We start from the raw sequence: 17,342 nt of genomic DNA, 5'->3' as shown, positions 1-17,342 counted from the left end.
CCACCAATGGATTGCACTCCTCCTCCTCTGTTGCTAGCACTCCATGAACCCCACTGCTTGGTCTGTCTCCCTTCTGTTTCCTCCTGGATGTCACCTCCAGCCTAAGAACAGTAGGGTCTGGACTGAGATCCCAACCCCCTGCTTACTCCCTATACAATTTACAGCAGCTTCCCTTTTCACCGAGGCATGGGCTCATCTCCAGCATCCTCCACGTCCCAACCTTGCCCTTTCTTCCTCCATAATCCAAGCATGATCTGCCCCCCTAGAGCTACCGCTTTGCAGTCCCTGCTCTCCCATTCTCTGGGAATGTGGAAAACTGAGGCCCAGGGGTTAGTCAGTCCTTGGTTTATGCTGGATAGGGCCATAGAGCCAGCCCTGGTGCGTGGGTGGGAGGGTGCTGAGCCCTCCCAAAATGAGCAGGGAGTGGGGAGCTGAGTGCGCTGCCAACTCCTACAGGGGAGGCCTCCAAGGGCACCAAAAAGACTTTGAGCCAGACAGATCTCTCTTTGAGCAGCTGGCTCCGTCGTTGCAGAGGGAAGCGGGGCAAGGGTGAGCAGGTGGGGGTGGGCAACGGTGTTGCAGCACCTCTGTCCCTGGGGGAAAGCAGACAGGGGCGAGCTGAGCCTGGCTGGAGAAACTGGCCGTGGGGCCTCCCTGCCTGACACCAGAGACCTGCCCTGGCCATGCTCTTGGTGTCTGGGGTGACTTAGGGGCCTTTCTGCTTCCTTGGCCCTGGACCTGAAACTCCAGAGCTCCCTTGCGGGTGATCAGAGAGCAGTCACCGAGCCATGGGGCAGCACCACCTCTTGGCTGCCTGCCTGGGACATCTGGAGTTGGCCAGTCGAGATAACCTGTGCTTTCAGGAACGGGAGGGTGCAGCACAGGGGGCAGTCCGAGGCAGGCTGGGGGGATCTGCTGCTAGCTGTACAGAGCTTCGTGGAGCTTTCTAGCTGTGCTACCTGTGCGGAGGAAGCGACATGGCCGTGGCTGCTCTAATGGCATGCCCCGTAAAAAACGCGCTGTCCTTTCCTACTCTTACCGCTGACCAAATGCCTCGGGATATGCTGGGATATGCCGGACTAGCCACGTGCAGCCTGAGTGGGGAGGCTCTGAGCAGGAAGGGGCATTGCAGGAGGTTCCTATGTCTCTGGGAAGCCAGCGCTGTCTCCCGGGGGAGAGGGAAGGACTAGGAGAGCTCGCTGTGGCTGCGGAGGGTCCGTCTGCGTGGCTGACGCTTCACCTGGCTGTGCCAGGCATCCGGAGAAGCCGTCCAGCTGCCCCAATGGCTGGATCAGCTGAGGTGGGCAGGGTGGGACCCCCAGCTGGTGGGTCTCAGGGACCCAGATGGCCTTTGCTGTCCTTGTCACTGGTCAGCCCGTGCCAATTTGGGGGTGGGGGAGGGTCAGGAGCTGGGTGGCCTGGCGCTGCGCTGAGATGAGTCCTTCGCTGGCTGGATCCAGGATCAGGCTCAGTATTGGTGTGGGGTGTCCTGGTGGGACTCAGCCTGGGGCTGTCTCTGACTGTCTGTCTGTCTTCCTTGCCTGCCAGCGGTGATCCTGCCAACCATCTGGGCCTACCTGCAGACTCTCCATGCGGAGCCGTACTTCCTGGGCCTGGGGATCTCTGCCTTCAGCCTCACTGGCCTGCTGTCAGGGCCCCTCTTCGGGCTCTGGTCGGACCGCACCCAGCACACCAAAGCAATCATCCTCTTTGCCAACACGTTTGAGATTGCAGGTGAGGCCGTGAGAGCAGACTGGGGGGGACCTCGTACTTCAGATTCCAGCCCCCCCTGAGGGAAGACAGCAGTGCCCCATTTTATATGCAGCGACTGAAACTGCACGACCCATGGGAAGGCCCATAGCTCAGCGTGGGACCCTCACACAGGCCTGTGGGGTTGACCACAGCCTGCAGTCACACGTGCACCCTGTGACACGCACCCCATGTTGCTGGTTCTGGGGAGCTGTCTCCAGCTGCCTCGGCCCCGTGGGCTGTCTCGTTGCACCTTCCTGTCTGTGTTACCTGTTGCTCTTGTGTCCCCGATTCAGGGAATTTCATGTACTTCATGGGCATCTCCAAATGGCTCCTTCTGGGCAGCCGGCTTGTGGCAGGTAAGAGCTGGAGGCATCCAGGCCTGTATCCTAGGGGCTTTAGGTGCCTGCACCATCTCTCTCACCCCTGGCCCTGCACATCTCTGTCACAGGTGTCGGGACAGGAGCGGGTGCCTCCATCTTTGGGTACCTCACTCGCTCCACCACCTCGCAAGAGCGCGCTACGGTGTTTGCAGTGGTCATGGCATGTCGGCAGGTTGGACTCCTGATTGGTAAGAGCCTCCCTTTTGCTGGACCAGGTGGAGGGTCTGGAAGAGGGAGCACGAGCTGCACAGAACTGGAGGAGCTGTCCGAGCTCGGCAAGATGGAGTTTGATAGAGAAGTGTGCAGGGAGCTGCCTGGGAGGAGAAATCCAAGGGTGAATATGAGACTGGGGAGAGCTGGTGAGGCAGCAGGACTGCAGCGTAGGACCCGCGGGGGCACTGAGCAGGAGGCCATGGCATGGGGCTGTGGAGGGAAAGGCTGGTCTTATCCTGAGAGGCACAGGAGAACCCGGATCATTCGTACCACGGCGGCTGGCAGCTTTGTGTTGGGTCATAGAGGGCTTTTGTCTCAAAGGTTGCTGTTGCACTTAAAAGTTGGTTTTTAAACCTACCTAAGAATTGACACAACACTCAGTTGATTCATTAGCAGAAAGGCTTGCTTTAATAACTACCAACAAGCTACAAAGCTGAAAAAAGACTCTTGCCCAACATAAAATGAGCTATTACAGAAAGTCCTAATACATATTTAGCTGCAGCAGTGTTTTCTTCCCTACGCAGGCAGGGAAGCTAGTCTTGCAGCCTTTACAAAGTGTGGGTCCTTTACTCCCGGGCTGGGTGCAGGATGGCTTCTTGATCTTTTCTGGGTTGCACACCTTGCTGGCAGTTCTGTCTTGCTTTTTATACTGTTTTAATTATATAGCCTCAAAGCATTTTTCCTTGATGGTTGGTCAGTTAAAGTCAGAGCAAAACAGGGAGGAAAAGGGTGACCGTCACGTTACAATTGTTAAACTGCCTGGCTCCTGTTTTTGGATTTGTCCAGGTGTGAAGAACTTGTGTTTCTCGCAGCTACTGAAGTTATGGGTCAGTTAAATGTGATGGGTCTTGAGTAGCTAAACAGGATGCCTAGAGGCATTGGTTACCGGGCCTGTTTTGGAGTATTTGTTTATCAGTGAGGCAAATTTGCAATAGCTTGTACTGGTGATGGTCTGTCTACAAAACTTCAGACAGACATTGAATGACTGAGACATTTGTAATGCTTTAGACACTGGATGCCTGTTTTGAGAAATATGAGGATGTCACGTACAGGACATCTTTCCTGTATTCAATGCACCTTTTACAGGTTTTGCTTGAAATGCATATTTTGTTTTCTTTAGTTGCTAGTTCAGTTGAAATATATATGTAGCTTCCTTGCCTTCTCTAGTTACGCTGGCTCAGCCTCTTCCTTGCTCTCTGAGCTTGGAGATGCACGTGTTGTGTGTGTCAGGTCTTTGCCAACAATTTTCCTTTTAGAGGAACCATCACTCTTATTATTTTATGGCATGGGTCTGGTATTGGGTGCCACAAGCTCCACTGTCTCTGTGCCTTAATAGGTTGCAGCCATCGCAGAGACTTGATTTTCTTGTGGCAGGCTTGTCACCACAACCCAGTTCTTGCCCCAGCCACTGTCTTGCATTTTTGTGCAAGCTTTCACAGCCAGCAGTTGCTTCTCCACCTAGCTGGAGCACAGCTGCATCCTGCAGAGTGGCTTGGAGAAGCAGCGCCCTGGGCAATACAAGCTGCAGCAAACAGCTCGAGTGCCTCAGGAGCCCTGTGCAGCTGTTTGCTGTGGCTCTCTCAGCCCCTGGTTACTTGGCAGGTCCTTCTCTCAGCCAGGGTTCAGGAAGGGACCTGACTCTGCAAAGCCTCTGGGGTTGGCTGGGCTAATGGGCATCGTGTGTCAGAGGTGTTAGCTGCTCTTGGTGCTGGTGAGGCCTTGGCTGGCGTCTTGTGTGCAGTCCTGGGCACTGTGCTTTGAGAGGTGGAGGTGCTGGAGATGGTCTGGAACTGAGGTCAGGAAGGCTGAGATGTTTAGGAAAGTCCATCTAGGAGGCTAAGCAAGTTGGGGTCTAGGGATGAGAAGATGGAGGGACCTCAAGGCTCCTGGGGCAAGGCCCTCTCCTCCCTAGGCACGAGGGGGATGCACTGTTCCTCACATCCCCCCGGGGCAGAGTGGGGGGTAATCGGCTTAGCAGACTTGGGGCTGGGAACAGCACGGTAGTGGAGCAGGCTGCCAAGAGAGGGGGCAGGGGAGCCTTGCACGTGCCGGCTTGGACAGATCTCTGACAGGGTTGGTCTGGATGTCCTTAGCCTTACCTCAAAGCCAGGGAGGTGTTTGTGTGCATGTGTTTGGGGGGCCGAGGCTCTGCTTTACCAGCTCTCAGGGTTTGTGGCAGGCGCCTCCTGAACGCTGTCGCTGACCACATGCAGGAGTGAAGGGTGGGCCTGGGACCCTGGCATTTCTTGGGTGGGGATAGGGGCTGTGCCTCTCTTGGGGAGGGGATTCCCTTGCTGGGTCCCTTGCAGAGGGTTTCCTGCCAGAGCACTGAGCGCTTGTCAGTGCAAGGCAGTGAGGGGAGGAGAGGGGTGCCCGTCAGGGTAGAAACACCCTTGGTGACTGGCCTTGCCCCTCCTGCCCTGGGGTGCATGGTAGCAGGGGGGCCCAGCACTCCTTGCCCTCCGGTTTCCTCCCAGTGCCTCTGACCCGCTATCTGTCTGCACCTAGGACCTGCCTGTAACCTCTTCCTGCGGCTCTGTAACTTCCGTCTGGGGCCCTTTGAGGTCAACAAATTCACATCCCCTGGAGTGAGTATCTGGGGCTCTTGGTCCTGGGCTTCTGGGGATGGGGAGGATGTGCAGAGCTCTGGGGGGCCCTGGGGACCCTGGCAAGAGGCCACAGAGGCTCTGCTATCCGTCCTTCTGTCCCTGTGTCCACACAGCTCTTCATGTGCTTGCTGTGGATCCTGCTCCAGTTCGTCGTCATGGCCATGTACTATGACCTGCCGCCCTCAGCCCACCTGCAGCGGGCGGCCCTTGTGCCACAGGAGGAGGAGGAGGAGCCCTTGGTGCCTCATGATGCCGGCCTGGAGGAGGGGGCCGAGAACAGCCGCTACGGCAGCACCGGCTCTGACCTGCGAGCAGCCACCCCCGGCGGTCCTGACCCCCATGCAGGGGATGAGTACCGCTACGTGCCCAATGGACACCTGGCTGAGGAGGAGGCGCATGACAAGGGGAAGAGCCAGCTCCAGAATTTAAGCACCATGAAGGGTGAGTGCCCATGGTCTCAAGGGGGTCCTGGCAGCTGCCCGGGGGGGAGCACAGTAGTGGCCCTCCCTGTATGGCTCCTTGGCCTGGGCATGTGCCAGTGGTCCTGGGGATGGTGCCCACAGCTAAGTGTCTCCATGGACACACATGGTGAGTGTGGGGTGTGGCAGGCAGGGGTGTGCTGGCCCCAGAGGCCACCTGAGCTGAGCCAACAATGGATTTCGTGGGGAGAGGAGGTGTACCCAGAGGACCGCCCCCCTGCACCTGAGCTCGGGGCCCTGTTGTGCTGGGTGCTGCCCATTCACATTGTAAGAGTCAGGCCCTGCCCCAAAGACAGGCCAAGGGCAGGGGAGAGCCTGACTCAGCTTCTACTGGGTGCCTAAAGCCCACCAGGAAATGGGAGACTCTCCCTTCAGTCCACCAGAAGCAGGGCTTGTCCTGAGGGGACTGGGCCACGTGGGCTGGTGGGCCAAGCTGGGATCGAGCCCGCAGCTCTGATGGTGCCCTCAGTAGCTGGGGGATGCCGGGAGCGTGATCTGTCAGCCCAGCGTGGCAGGGGCTCACGGTTGTGGAGTAGTGTCGTCCTTGAAGCAGCTGTGACGGGAACCAGCCGCATCCAAGTGTCTCCATGTCCTGCCTGCTGTCTTTGCAGAATACCTGCGGGAGGAGGTGGTGGTTTTGCTCACAGCCCAGTTCATCACGCTCTTCAACCAGACGGCCCTGGAGGTGAGGAGCAGGGCGCTGCAGGCAGCTCCCACCCTTCAGCACCCACTCAGACGGGCTCTTGTCCTCCAGAGCTGGGGTGGGGGTGCCTTGGGGTCCCAGCCCCACTCAGAGCCACCCTGGGGTACGTATAGGAAGGGTGGGACGTCTTCTCTAGCCCCTCTGAGGTTCTGGATGTGATTGTGGGGGAGCTGGTGTCTGCCCTTGCCTCTGCTTCGTGCCCTGGACTCCTTCCAGCACCCAGCTGGGGGGGTGAGGATGCTTCTCTCACCTGGGGTGGGTGGCGGGCTCTGAGCCCCTGGCTCCTGGAGACCTACCTGGTGAAGGTCTCCTTGTGGGGCAGGATGTGGCCATGCCCAGGCAGCAGAAAACGCCGTGCTGGGCAGGGAAGCCCCAAGGCTTGGCTGCACGGCTGAGCAGGGCTAGGCAGCCTGCAGGGGAGGGCAGTACACACCACGGGCACTGCTGCAGGCAGCCTCCTCAGACCCTTCACTGGAGCGTGGCACCTGCCCTGCTGTGGAGGAGCCCCCATGCATCTGTCTCTCTCCAGACCATGGTGACCCCCATCACCCAGCGCTACCTGAACTTCGGGGAGCTGGAGAACAGCATCATGTACTTCCTGTGTGGCATTGAGGTGAGACAGATGCCGAACCCCAGGGCGGGGCATTGTTTGGGGCTCATGGTCCTTCCTTCTGCCCTAGCTCTGTGCCAGGGTCCCCACATGATAACCCCACTCCCCTCCCTGCCCCAGGTGATCTGCGGCTTCTTCCTGGTGCGCTGTCTCAGCATGCGCCTCCCCGACCGTGTCATCCTGGTCCTGGGCCTCATCATCTGCAACGTGGCCTGTGTCTGGTGCTTGCTGTTTTTGGCTCGGCCCCAAGGTAACTTGCAGGGGCCTGTGTTTGTTCCCTGCGGCCAGGGGTGGGGAGGGTCCCACCAGCCCTGCAGAGGATGCTGTGGGGTGCCTGGTGTCTGGTGGGCTGGCCCAGCGGGCTTCATATTGCAGGGCAGCAAGGGGCTGCATCCTCTGCTCCCAGCCTCCTCCAGCCCCATCAGGATCCCTAAAGCAGGTGAAAATCCCCCATCACTTCCCTTTCTTTCTTGGAGGTGCATGCTTGCCTCCCCTGCAAACTTCCCTGCCTGCTATTGCTGCTTTCTCAGGGGCTGGGTCAAGTCTGGGCTCAGCTTGGGAGGGCTCAGAGTAGTTCCTCCGCACCCCACCCCACCCCACCTCACCTTATGTGGTTCCCTTGGGGCAGGCACAGGGAAGGGGCAGCCCTGCCCATCACCACTGCACCTGTCCCCTCCCCAGCCACGTGCAGCCCCCCACAGGCGGGAAGGGCTCTGATGCTTCCACGGCTCCTGGGACATTGGCAGCAGCAGGTTGGGGAGTGGAAGGAAGAGGAAGAGATGGGTTTGCCTCTGAGAAGCGAGTGGGGACTTTTACCTGCTTTAGAAACTTCAAAATGCCACTGCATCCACCTCCGTACGGCCCCCCGTCTCGATGTGCAGCAGAGGTGTTCCCAAGGGAGAGGATGTGAGGGTGGGCTTCATCTGTTCTTTTGCTCCATGGCTAAAGGTGGCAGTAGCTGGCACAAGGTAGCATGTGGGGGGATGTGCCAGGGGCTTAGCTGTCTACTGCACAACCTGCAGGCCCTGGCTTGAGGTCTCTAAGGAGAGTGCCCAGGGCTGGCTGCAGCTCCCAAGGGTCTGGAGGCTTCTCCACCCTTGACTGACTTGGCTCTACTCGAGAGGTGCATCTCGAGTAGAGCCAAGGAGGTGATCCTCCCCCTCTACGCGATGCTGGTCAGGCCACAGCTGGAGTATTGTGTCCAGTTCTGTGCGCCCCATTTCAAGAGGGATGTGGACAACATGGAGAGGGTCCAGAGGAGGGCCACCCGCATGATCCGGGGACAACAGGGCAGACCCTACAGTGAGAGACTGCGGGACCTGAACCTATTCAGCCTCCACAAGAGAAGGCTGAGGGGGGACCTGGTGACCGTCTATAGACTCACTAGGGGGGACCAGAAGGGTTTGGGGGAGACGCTGTTTCCCCTAGCGCCCGCTGGCATAACAAGGAGTAATGGGCACAAGTTGATGGAGAGGAGGTATAGATTGGACATCCGCAAAAACTACTTCACAGTTAGGGCGGCTAGGAGCTGGAACCAACTTCCAAGGGAAGTGGTGCTGGCCCCTACCCTGGGGGTCTTTAAGAAGAGGCTGGATGCCTACCTGGCTGGACTCATTTGAGTCCCGTTTCTTGTTTTGGGGTTTTGTTCTCCTGCCCTGGCGGGGGGTCGGGCTAGAAGATCTACTAGGTCCCTTCCGACCCTAAATCTATGAAACTATGAAACTATGACTTTTGTCTGCTGTGTCTGCAGGGAGCTTTGGTGTCCTGCTGGGAGAGCTGGTGGTCGGGGTTTTTTTGCAGGTCCTGGGGCTCCCCTTTGTGGCCGTCTCCCAGGTCTCGCTCTTCTCCAAGGTGACAGCTGAGAGGACACAGGGTGAGTTGTGGGCTGTGGGTTTCCCCACACTGCGCAACACAGTTGCTCGACAACCCCCCCATCATTGCCTCTTTTCAGTGGGCCCCTCCCCCAGAGTTCAGGCGTCTGCACCCCCTTTGCTCCCAGGTGCCAAGGTGAGGGCAGTAATGCACTTGGACCTTCAGGAGGCTGCTCTGCCCTCCCACCCCCTTTGCTCAGGGTCTTCCTTCAGGTATGCCTGGTTTGTGCCCTGGGGCTCTGCGCTGGGGCCTGGCTTTGGCCCCCAGAAAGCCGGCAGCTGGGGAAGCATCAGGGAGATGTTCTTCATCTCCCTTTGTCAGCAGGCTCCCAGGGGGATGCTCCCTCGTTATCCAAGTGCACGGCAGCTGGGCTCTCTCAACAGGGCTCACTGCTCCCTCTTAAAGGGACGGGCCTCTCTGTTATGCCCTTGTAGCCAGATCTTTGTCCTACTCGCAGACCCTGCGCTGATCCCCATCTTCGCAGACCACTCGCTACATGGCACCCTATTGAGTGCAAGGTGACGGGATCCGAGCATCCTTTGGGTCAGGCGAGCCCCGCGGCTCACAGTGTTGATGCAGCAGTATTGTCTAATCTCCCTTGGGTTAAACCCACGTTGCTTTTTACCCTGCTTCTGTTTCCAGCCTCCCCACTTCCAGACGCAGGGTCTAACCCTTTGTGCTTTTCGCCCGCTGCAGGCTTCAGTCAGGGGCTGCGGCGCTCGGTTGGGGGAGTGGCCACCATCCTGGGCCCGCTGTGGGCCGGAGGCCTGACTGACAACCTCTTCATCATGCTGGGGGTGATGATGGGCCTACTCAGCCTGCTGACGGTGAGCATCTCTCACTCCCCCTGGCTCTTTGATTCTGCGAACTGCTTGCTGATGGCTTTTCTGCTCCCACAGGTGATGGTTGGGCTCTCGTATGCCTACCTGGTGGAGTCGCCCAGGGGCTACCTGTCAGAAACGTCCCAGGAGGAGCCAAGCTCGTGACCTCTGACCCCTCCATGGGCTGCCAGGGGGACAGCATGGACTGAGGTGAGGTCACTAAGGTGAGAGCATGTGGGGGCTCTGAGTCAAGCATGCCATTGTGTCTGGGGGAGCTGGCAGGAGCCCAGCAGCCCCTGCTCCAGGCTTCAGCCAGGCAGAGCAATGGAGCTGTGTCCTCCGGGCGGCGCCCCATAAAATCACTCGTCTGTCTCAAGCAGGAGTTGGATTAGATGACTTCTGGAGGTCCCTTCCAGCCCTGCTTCTCCGTGATACAGAATTGTGTGAGGACAGCAGAGAGTACACAGCAGTGACAAGCTTCAGGCTCCCAGTGTGGGCTGCTGTCACTGCTCTGCAGCGTGCAATCATAGAGAAGTGTGGCTGGAAGGGACCTGCAGAGGTCATATCTAGTCCAATGCCCTGCCTCTGGCAGGGTCGTCCCTACCCAAACCATCCCATACAAATACATCATCTAAACACTATAGTAAAACTATCGGCAACCTTGACGCAACACAAGACATTGCACCTGAGCCTGCCACAGGTAAAGCAGGGGAACCACAGCAGTCAATGTCCTGTTTCTATAGAAGCTTGTAAATATATGCTGAAGAGATCCCAGGTAGAAGTTATGCCTCCTGCTAGGGAGGAAGGTTGAAACCTCCCCAGTCTGCGCCAATCCAACTAGGGGGCAAAATTCCTTCCCGACACCAAATGTGGCATCAGTCTGACTGAGTGGAGGGTCAAGACCCTTTAGCCAGGAACCTCTGGGTTTAAGTCCCAGCAGGAGCACTGGCACAGCCCAGTCAAAGTGCCCAGCCTTGGGTGCAGCCAACACCCAATTCCTCTGAGGGAGGCTTAACCGCCCCCGACACATCTGGTAGAAAGGTGGGGAGGGGGTAACCAACAAAGCCCAGATGCATGAGCAGTATCCTTAGTAGAGCTTGGGCACAGCTACACCTAGATTGTCCCCACCAGTGGCTGTCCAACCTCTCCTTGAACACCTCAAGCGATGGAGAGCCGGCAGCTTCCCTGGTGTCTGTTCCACTGCCTCCTTGCTGTAACAGTGAAGCAGCTTTCCCTGGGATCCAAGCTAATCCCACCTTGCTGCAACTTCAAGCCAAGGTGGTACAAACACCTTGACCAGGTTTATCAAGATCTCTTGGCAGCCAGAATATAGGAGGGAGCTTAGGGCAATGCCACTGGCACCTGTGGAGGGTTTTTAATCGGAAGCATTCACAACAGAAGGTAGATGTACTTGTCCTAACACCCTTAACTCTGCCCTCCGCCTTGTCTTGGAGGTAGTGTCAATCCTGCCCCTAATTCCCTGAGATGTCTATTGCCTATCCCCTTCCCTTGCTCTGTATGAAACCTCCCAGCCCTGATGTCCTAGTCACAGCCTCCTTCCAGGTCACCTTCCCATTACTCAGCCAGGCCACACCAGGTAGGCGAAGTGAAAACATGTCCACTCTGGAAGGAGCGCTGATCTGCAGTGGCTGGGCTAAGAACAGCTGCAGGAGCAGGGGTGGCAGGGTAGTGAATGCCATTCCTATCTTTAGAAAAGGCTTTTGGGCTGACTGGAGGAGTTACAGCCCTGGAAGCCCCGCAGCTGTGCCTGGCGAGCTGGGAAACCAGCATTTAAACAGCCCGTTTGTCTGTCAGTCTCTCATCTGATCTTAGCATTGGGACGTGTTGGGGGATGAGTGGATGAAGGAGAATGGCTTGACACAATTGCTTCAGCTTTCTAATGGCCCCCACAGGATCAGTGAAAGATGAGCAGTGAGGAACGCAGTGTCGCCCTCTGCCAACATCTGGTTAAGAGGCAGAATAAACGGGTCTGTTTACTTGCTGGCAAACAGCTGACAGCAGCGGTCCTGGTTTTGCTCCAGCTTTGAGGGTATTTGCCCCATGGTGGCAAAATCTGCCATTGCTGAAATGTTGAGGGAAGGGTAGAGGGACCTGAGGAGGCTGTGAGGAATGGCAGAGGCCTGGTGCTGCTCAGTGCATGAGTAGGGTGAGGATGGAGGAGAACCACGAGGTGAGACCGGCCGGAAGGAAAAGCTGGAGCTGCTGTGGAGGGTTTTGGTGGCCTGATACAGGCTCAGGGTTGGAGGTGTTGGTCTGCGGACAGCAGGGTGAAGCCCAGCTGCTTGGCCCAACGGGTAAATGTGGGGGGTGGGAAGAATGGAGGCCCAGACTTGCTCCTTGGGCAGAGGACAGGGCCGTTAACTCAGGACAGAGGGGCTGTGACTAGCAGCTGTCCAGACGAGGCCCAGGTGGCTGGGTGGAAGCTGCTTCCTGCAGCATGGGAGCAAGGAGGCATCAAGGAAGGGCAGGGGCGGCCAGCTGCGTGCATGTGCCCTGGCTGCCCCAGGAGGTTGTGGGGTCCTTAAGTCTGGCAGGACACAAAGAGGGGCTGGGCACACGTGAGGGTGACGAGGGTCCCTAGTCCCAGCAGGCGGAGAGACAACGCTTCTGGCTTTGGGACGGGGTTTAAGCCGCATTATTCCAGCCCTGGCGCCAGACACACCTTCCCCTGGGGCAGTGGACACTCGGGTAGATGGGCTCAGGGTCTGGGAGTCCCCGTTTTCACCTTGACCCTTCACCTATGTCCCCTTGCACTCCTTCCCCATCCCACAGCTCCCGGTCACTAGTCCACACAACAGGGGTCCGATCCAGCCCCAGGCTTCTGCCTCGCGCTAGGCCTGGTGGTCTGTGCCCCCCTCCGCCCCCCTACCTTAGCGGCTCCTGGCTGTGCAGGTCCACCCTAACTCTCCCCCCACCTCTTCTCTCAGGCAGGTCTCGCTCCGGCTGGCACTGAAGATCCATGGGCCCCATCCTGTTACCCTGGGGCTGCTCCCCTTCTGGGCAGGGGACAGGGGAGTGGGACCAGAGCTCACATCCTTCTGAAGAGCATCAGTGCTGTCGAAATCGGGGAACCCCCTTCCTGCTCGTCTGGACTGGCATCCCCTGCCCCCATCCCTCCTGGGTGACACTACTCCCCTTCTTCCCCATGCCAATGGGGCCACAGCTGCCTGCTGCCTCTGGACAGAGGGCAGGATTCCCTGGTGGAGAGGACAGAGAAGCGGTGCTTCTGGCCTCTGTGTGGGCAGCTGCAGGTGCTGAGCCGTGGACCCCGTGGGTGCAGGTCTCTGTCTTTGGTGCTGGATGCCTCTCCCAGGCTGAGCTGCTCCTGGGGGCTGTAGGTGGCTGGGAACTGCCTGCTCATGCCAGGGCTGTGGCACCCATGGTTAGCAAACTGGTGTTTCCTCTGTCTTTCACTCTGGGCATTTCCCAGTATTCCCATCTCTCGCTCCAGGTGGGGGGCTGCTCCCCCCTCACTCCATGCCGGCAGGGGTGGGTGAGGGAGGGCTGGGCCCCACTCTCCTCGTCTCTGTGTCTGTAACGTGCGTGTGTATGCGTGTGTGCAGAGATAAGAATAAACCCAGGTTTAGTGGCCAGGTGGCTGTGGGGCTTCATCCTGCCAGGCCGCCGTGCGGGTCCCTGCCCCATCTCTGGTGCACCGGCTCTGTCTGACAGGGCCAAGGTGGGGTCCAGAGGGAGAAGCAGGTGGGTGGGAGAGCTTGGGGGGGTCTCAGGGAAGCCTAGTGCAGCCTATGCATCTCATGCTGCTGGCTTGGGGTGTGTGTGGAGGGGGGGAGCCTTGCAGTGGCTGCAGGGCTGGTATGAGCCATTCCTGTGCCAGCCGCAGGCTGAAGGAGGGCAGTGCCTTGCTGGAAGGAGCAAGGCTGGGTCTTTCAGGTCCAGCTGGGGGCACAGATTGCTCTGCAACCCCTGGTGCTGCTGAGTCGGGGCAGGGGCAAGCCCCCGGGCACCGGGCTGCTGGCAGCTCCTTCAGCTGGCAGCGCTGGGTGAGCTGGGGTAGGCCTGGGAGAGTCCCCCCTGAGGCATGCACAAGTTCCTCCGGGGCCCTGGGTGCTGGTTCGGGCTGTGGTTGGTGGCTCGGCTCCATGCTGGTGGCAGGGTGAGCAGAGCGCAGACTTGCCCCTGGAACTGGCTGGAGCTGACCAAGCAGCTGAGCCACCCAGTGCCAGGTAGGACTGCCAAACCCTGGATGCTGTTGGGCTGGGAGGTGGGTGAGACTCAGCGCAGAACCGGAGGGGCAGGGGGCTGAGCTTCGCCTGCTCTGGGGAGAGGCAGGGTGGGAAATGTGGGTGCAGGAGCCCTGGGGTAGTGAGGCTGCCTGGCATCGTGTGTCCATGTGGGGATGCCCAGTCTGGGCTCCACACCCCCGAGATGGGACTAGTGGCCCAAGGGAGTTGCTGTTAGAGCTGAGGAGCAGGGTGCCGGTGTACAAGCCCCGGGCTTGGCTTTGCACCACAGGCGATGCCTGCACCCCTCCTTCCTCTCCCCAGCTAGCATCACCCAGTGGGTACCGTACCCCCCAAGAACCAGTGCAGGGGGGCATCAAGGGTTGCTGCATGGTGCACTGTGTGCCCCCTCCCTGCTGGCTCCCCCATCTCTGCGCTGTCCCTGTCAGTCGGACTTGCCCCACTGGGGTAAACCTCTGAGCTGGGTGGCAGGCTGTAAGGCCCTAAGGTGTCTCCCAGTGTGCTGGGACTCTTCCGGGCAGCTTCCACTCCCCGCTGGTTACTTGCCCTGCTCCCTGCCAGCACCCCGCTGCAGGGGTGAGCTGCTCCCAGCCCACAGCCAGCTTTGCTTTGCCTATGGGGAGGAGTGAAATGGGGGTGCACTGGCTTGCAGGGTCTCGGGTTGAGGGGTTTGGCTGCAGCACTGGCAAGGCTGTGCCGCCAGAGGGCACTGCGGCACTGCAGATGGCTGCCAGTGCAGGGAGGGGGGCAGCCCAGGGCCCATGGAGGCTGGGACCCAGACTGGTGCCTGTGCCCTGAGTCTGCTCCCGGTCGCTGTGGGGCAGGACCATGCTTGGCTTTTCCCTGCACTGGGCCCTTCCCTGCTGCAGCCTGGGCTAGAGCTCAGCTGCTGGGCACAAGGGGCACGAGCGTGCAGGTCTTAGCTGGGCCCTGTGCGAGAAGCAGGGGTTGGGGGGTGGCATAGGGGCATCTGAGTGGAGATGACGCCAGTCCTGCTCCTGGGAGGAAGGGACCTGAGTTAACTTCCCTGGGGCTGGGGGAGCCCAGGTGGTAGCAGCTCGGGGCTGGCATGCAGATAGACCCCAGGCCCAGATGCCATGGGGATGGGCTCCCGCCGGGCCCATCCTGCTCTATGGGTCTTTTCCCGAGGGCTGTAACACTGCCTGGGAAGGTTTGGGTCCTGCCCTGGCACCTGGAGGTGGGGGTCCTGGGCTGTGCCAGGCTGGGGGCCTGCCCCTGGGGACATAGGGGGGAGCTGGGGGGGAGGAAGGAGGGTGCTGCCCTCCTTTCCCCATTCGATGCCCCTCCCCAGCTTGCCCTGCCGTTCACCCTTCCCATCCAACCCTGTGTGGTTGCTAAATATAACCCTGGTGGCAGACGGGGGCTGGGGGGCGCGTGAAGAACGTGCCGACTTGCGTTACCCGGTGGCCTGCAAGTGAACCGGAAGGCCGGCTTATCGGGGTGGCACGGGCGGCGGGCCCTTGGCAGCCCCATGGGGCACCCCGCTACTTGGCATCTGGTCAGGAGCAATGTGGGGTTGAAAGGTCAGCCTCGCCAGCACCCCCCACGCATGCACACGCTTTCTCCCCGCACCGGTCTCCTTCCTCCGTGCCTTTTGCTCCGCTCCAGCTGGCGTTAACCCGTCTTCCCCCAGCTGGCACAAGACCCGATGCTGTGGGTAGGGAGGGCGTGCCGCGTGGCCCGGCTGGGAGCGCCTGGGCTGCCCCGCTAGGAAGCTCCATGTGTGGGTGACGGGGGTCTGAGGGGTCCCTGGTGTGTCCGTCCCAGGCTGGGGGGCCAGTGGTGATGCCCGCAAGGGCAGAGACCTGCCGTTGGGTGTTGGGAAAGCTGCCAGCGAGAAGTGTCTGGACGTGGCACAGAGCAGCGAGGTGGCTGAGGTTGGAAAGCCACTGATTGCTCTTGCTGGATGCCTGGTGCCGACAAAAAGTCTGTGCCCCCGACGGTGGGGATGCCCTGGGCACGCAGTTCAAGGCAAAGGCTGGGATGTCCCGGGCGTGCAGGTCGAGGTGACGAGCCCGTGATGTCCTGTGTATGGGTGGCAGAGGTCAGGTGCCAGGCAAAGGGGAGCTGGAGCTGATGCCGGCTTTGGAGTGACATCTGGGGCAGGGGAAGGACGGTGGCATGGGTGTTGGGCACAGCGGGAGGACGTGGGTGCCAGGCAGTGGGGGCGTGCAGTTCATGGCGGGGTCACCCTGCAGCACAGCTGCCGAGGCAGGCCCAGCTCCCAATCCGCTCATGCTTAATTCATTTGGACGTCGGCTGCAATGGCAGCTGGCTCCAGGCTCAACCTCCCGAGATGGAGCCGACTCCTCCTCCCGCCTGCCGCCCCCCAGCGCCCGCCGCAGCCGTGCGCTCTGCCCTCCCCGAGCCCTGGCAGCGTGGCATGCTCCGGTGCAGCCTGTGCAGCCCACCCTGCAACTGGGGCAGTGGGGTCCTTGTCTGGGAGCCCCCCGGATGCTGGGCCTGGGCTTTGGTGCACAGGGAAGCCGGTTGCGGGGCAGAGAGCCAGCCATCGCACCCTACAGCTTGAAAACCTGCTCCCTGCTCCTTCCCAGCCCTGGATCCCTCAGCCCAGCCTGCCACTTCCCTGCCTTGAGGCTCTGGCTGCCCACGGCCGTGGCCTCGTGCATGGCTGGTTGTGGCTCCAGCTCTCCTGGGGGGGGCAGAGACAAGTGCATCCACAGCAGGTCAGGTATCCATCTAATTGGCCTGATAAAAGATATCAGCTCTACCATGAGACCCCATTGCATTTTCCGTGCCAGGTCTTTGCTTTACTGTGCCTGGCTCGTGGAGCTCAGCTGCATTCCCTTTCACCCGGCCTGGCTGGATGGACAGCTGTCCCAGCATCGGCCGGCTCGGTGCTGTGCTGCCTGAGGAAGATGGGGATGTGGTAGCACTGGAGCAGGCCCCCTTCCCCACAGCCCATCAAGCACCTTGCACTGAGCTCTGGGCCTGCCCACCCCGCCAGCCCCATCTCTGCTCCAGCCTCTGCAGTTAGCCCCATGCTTGGTGCCAGCCAGAGGCTCTGTGCAAGACATGAGGCAGGTCCTGGGAGGGCAGCGGGGCTTAACCAGGGGTGGTTTCCATGGTGGGACATATCCACCTCCCAAGTGCAAAATTCATGTGTCGTACTGTGTACACACAGCCGCCTCGTGTGCACACGCATCCTGTATTCCTATAGGATACATGTGCCTGTGCCCCCCTGCTCGCACATGCATGTAGCCCCTCTCTCTGCACATGCACCTTCCCTCTCTATGTGCACGTACATCCCCATGCTGATGCACACTCATCCGTGACAGACAGCCTCCCCCAGCCTGTGTGCACACACGTCTCCCTGCCTTCTGCTGCCTGCAGGGCACTGGCTGCTCCAGGCACAGTGCTGGAAGCGGTTTGCATGGTACAGGTGGGGGTTGTCCCCACCCAGCCCGGCTGGAGCCCTTCTCCCCCTGCCCTCTCTGCACCCCGCGTCCTGGGCAGTGCAGCGCTGGGTGCTTTGTGCAAGCCGGAGCTGGCGCTGCGTCGGCACGTGTCCGGCTCTGCGTGGGAGGGGAAGAGAGAGGCGCACAGCCCCTCCCGTCGCTCTGTGCCCCCTTGTTCACCCTGGAAGTCTGTCTTCGTGAACGCGAGCTGAGAGGTCATGAGCTGCCAGGGGCCTT

General features: G+C 59.9%; 1 protein-coding gene across 3 annotated transcripts in view; it reads left to right on the top strand.

Annotated features, from left to right (window-relative positions):
- The window catches only part of LOC109288041, a 25,574-nt gene extending 12,521 nt beyond the window's left edge, over positions 1 to 13,053 (top strand). The window contains exons 2-13 of one of the 3 annotated variants that reach the window (XR_002095052.1): positions 1,549 to 1,734; positions 2,046 to 2,108; positions 2,201 to 2,320; positions 4,854 to 4,933; positions 5,068 to 5,395; positions 6,045 to 6,118; positions 6,666 to 6,749; positions 6,867 to 6,996; positions 8,497 to 8,619; positions 9,315 to 9,445; positions 9,518 to 9,663; positions 12,388 to 13,053. Coding sequence is in view for 2 of the 3 variants with exons in the window: in XM_019503379.1 (XP_019358924.1) it covers positions 1,549 to 1,734; positions 2,046 to 2,108; positions 2,201 to 2,320; positions 4,854 to 4,933; positions 5,068 to 5,395; positions 6,045 to 6,118; positions 6,666 to 6,749; positions 6,867 to 6,996; positions 8,497 to 8,619; positions 9,315 to 9,445; positions 9,518 to 9,604 (1,406 nt within the window). In the remaining variant the exon portion in view is untranslated. The remainder of the gene's footprint in view (positions 1 to 1,548; positions 1,735 to 2,045; positions 2,109 to 2,200; positions 2,321 to 4,853; positions 4,934 to 5,067; positions 5,396 to 6,044; positions 6,119 to 6,665; positions 6,750 to 6,866; positions 6,997 to 8,496; positions 8,620 to 9,314; positions 9,446 to 9,517; positions 9,664 to 12,387) is intronic. The other 2 variants (XM_019503379.1, XM_019503378.1) reach the window with 2 other exon arrangements.
- The last annotated feature ends 4,289 nt before the right edge of the window (positions 13,054 to 17,342 follow it).

Source organism: Gavialis gangeticus, unplaced genomic scaffold (genome assembly GCF_001723915.1).
Source record: "Gavialis gangeticus isolate Ggan-Ray unplaced genomic scaffold, GavGan_comp1, whole genome shotgun sequence".
NCBI classification, from domain to species: Eukaryota; Metazoa; Chordata; order Crocodylia; family Gavialidae; genus Gavialis; species Gavialis gangeticus.
Note: the sequence above shows the minus strand (reverse complement) of the source record. Positions and strands in the feature narration are given on the sequence as shown.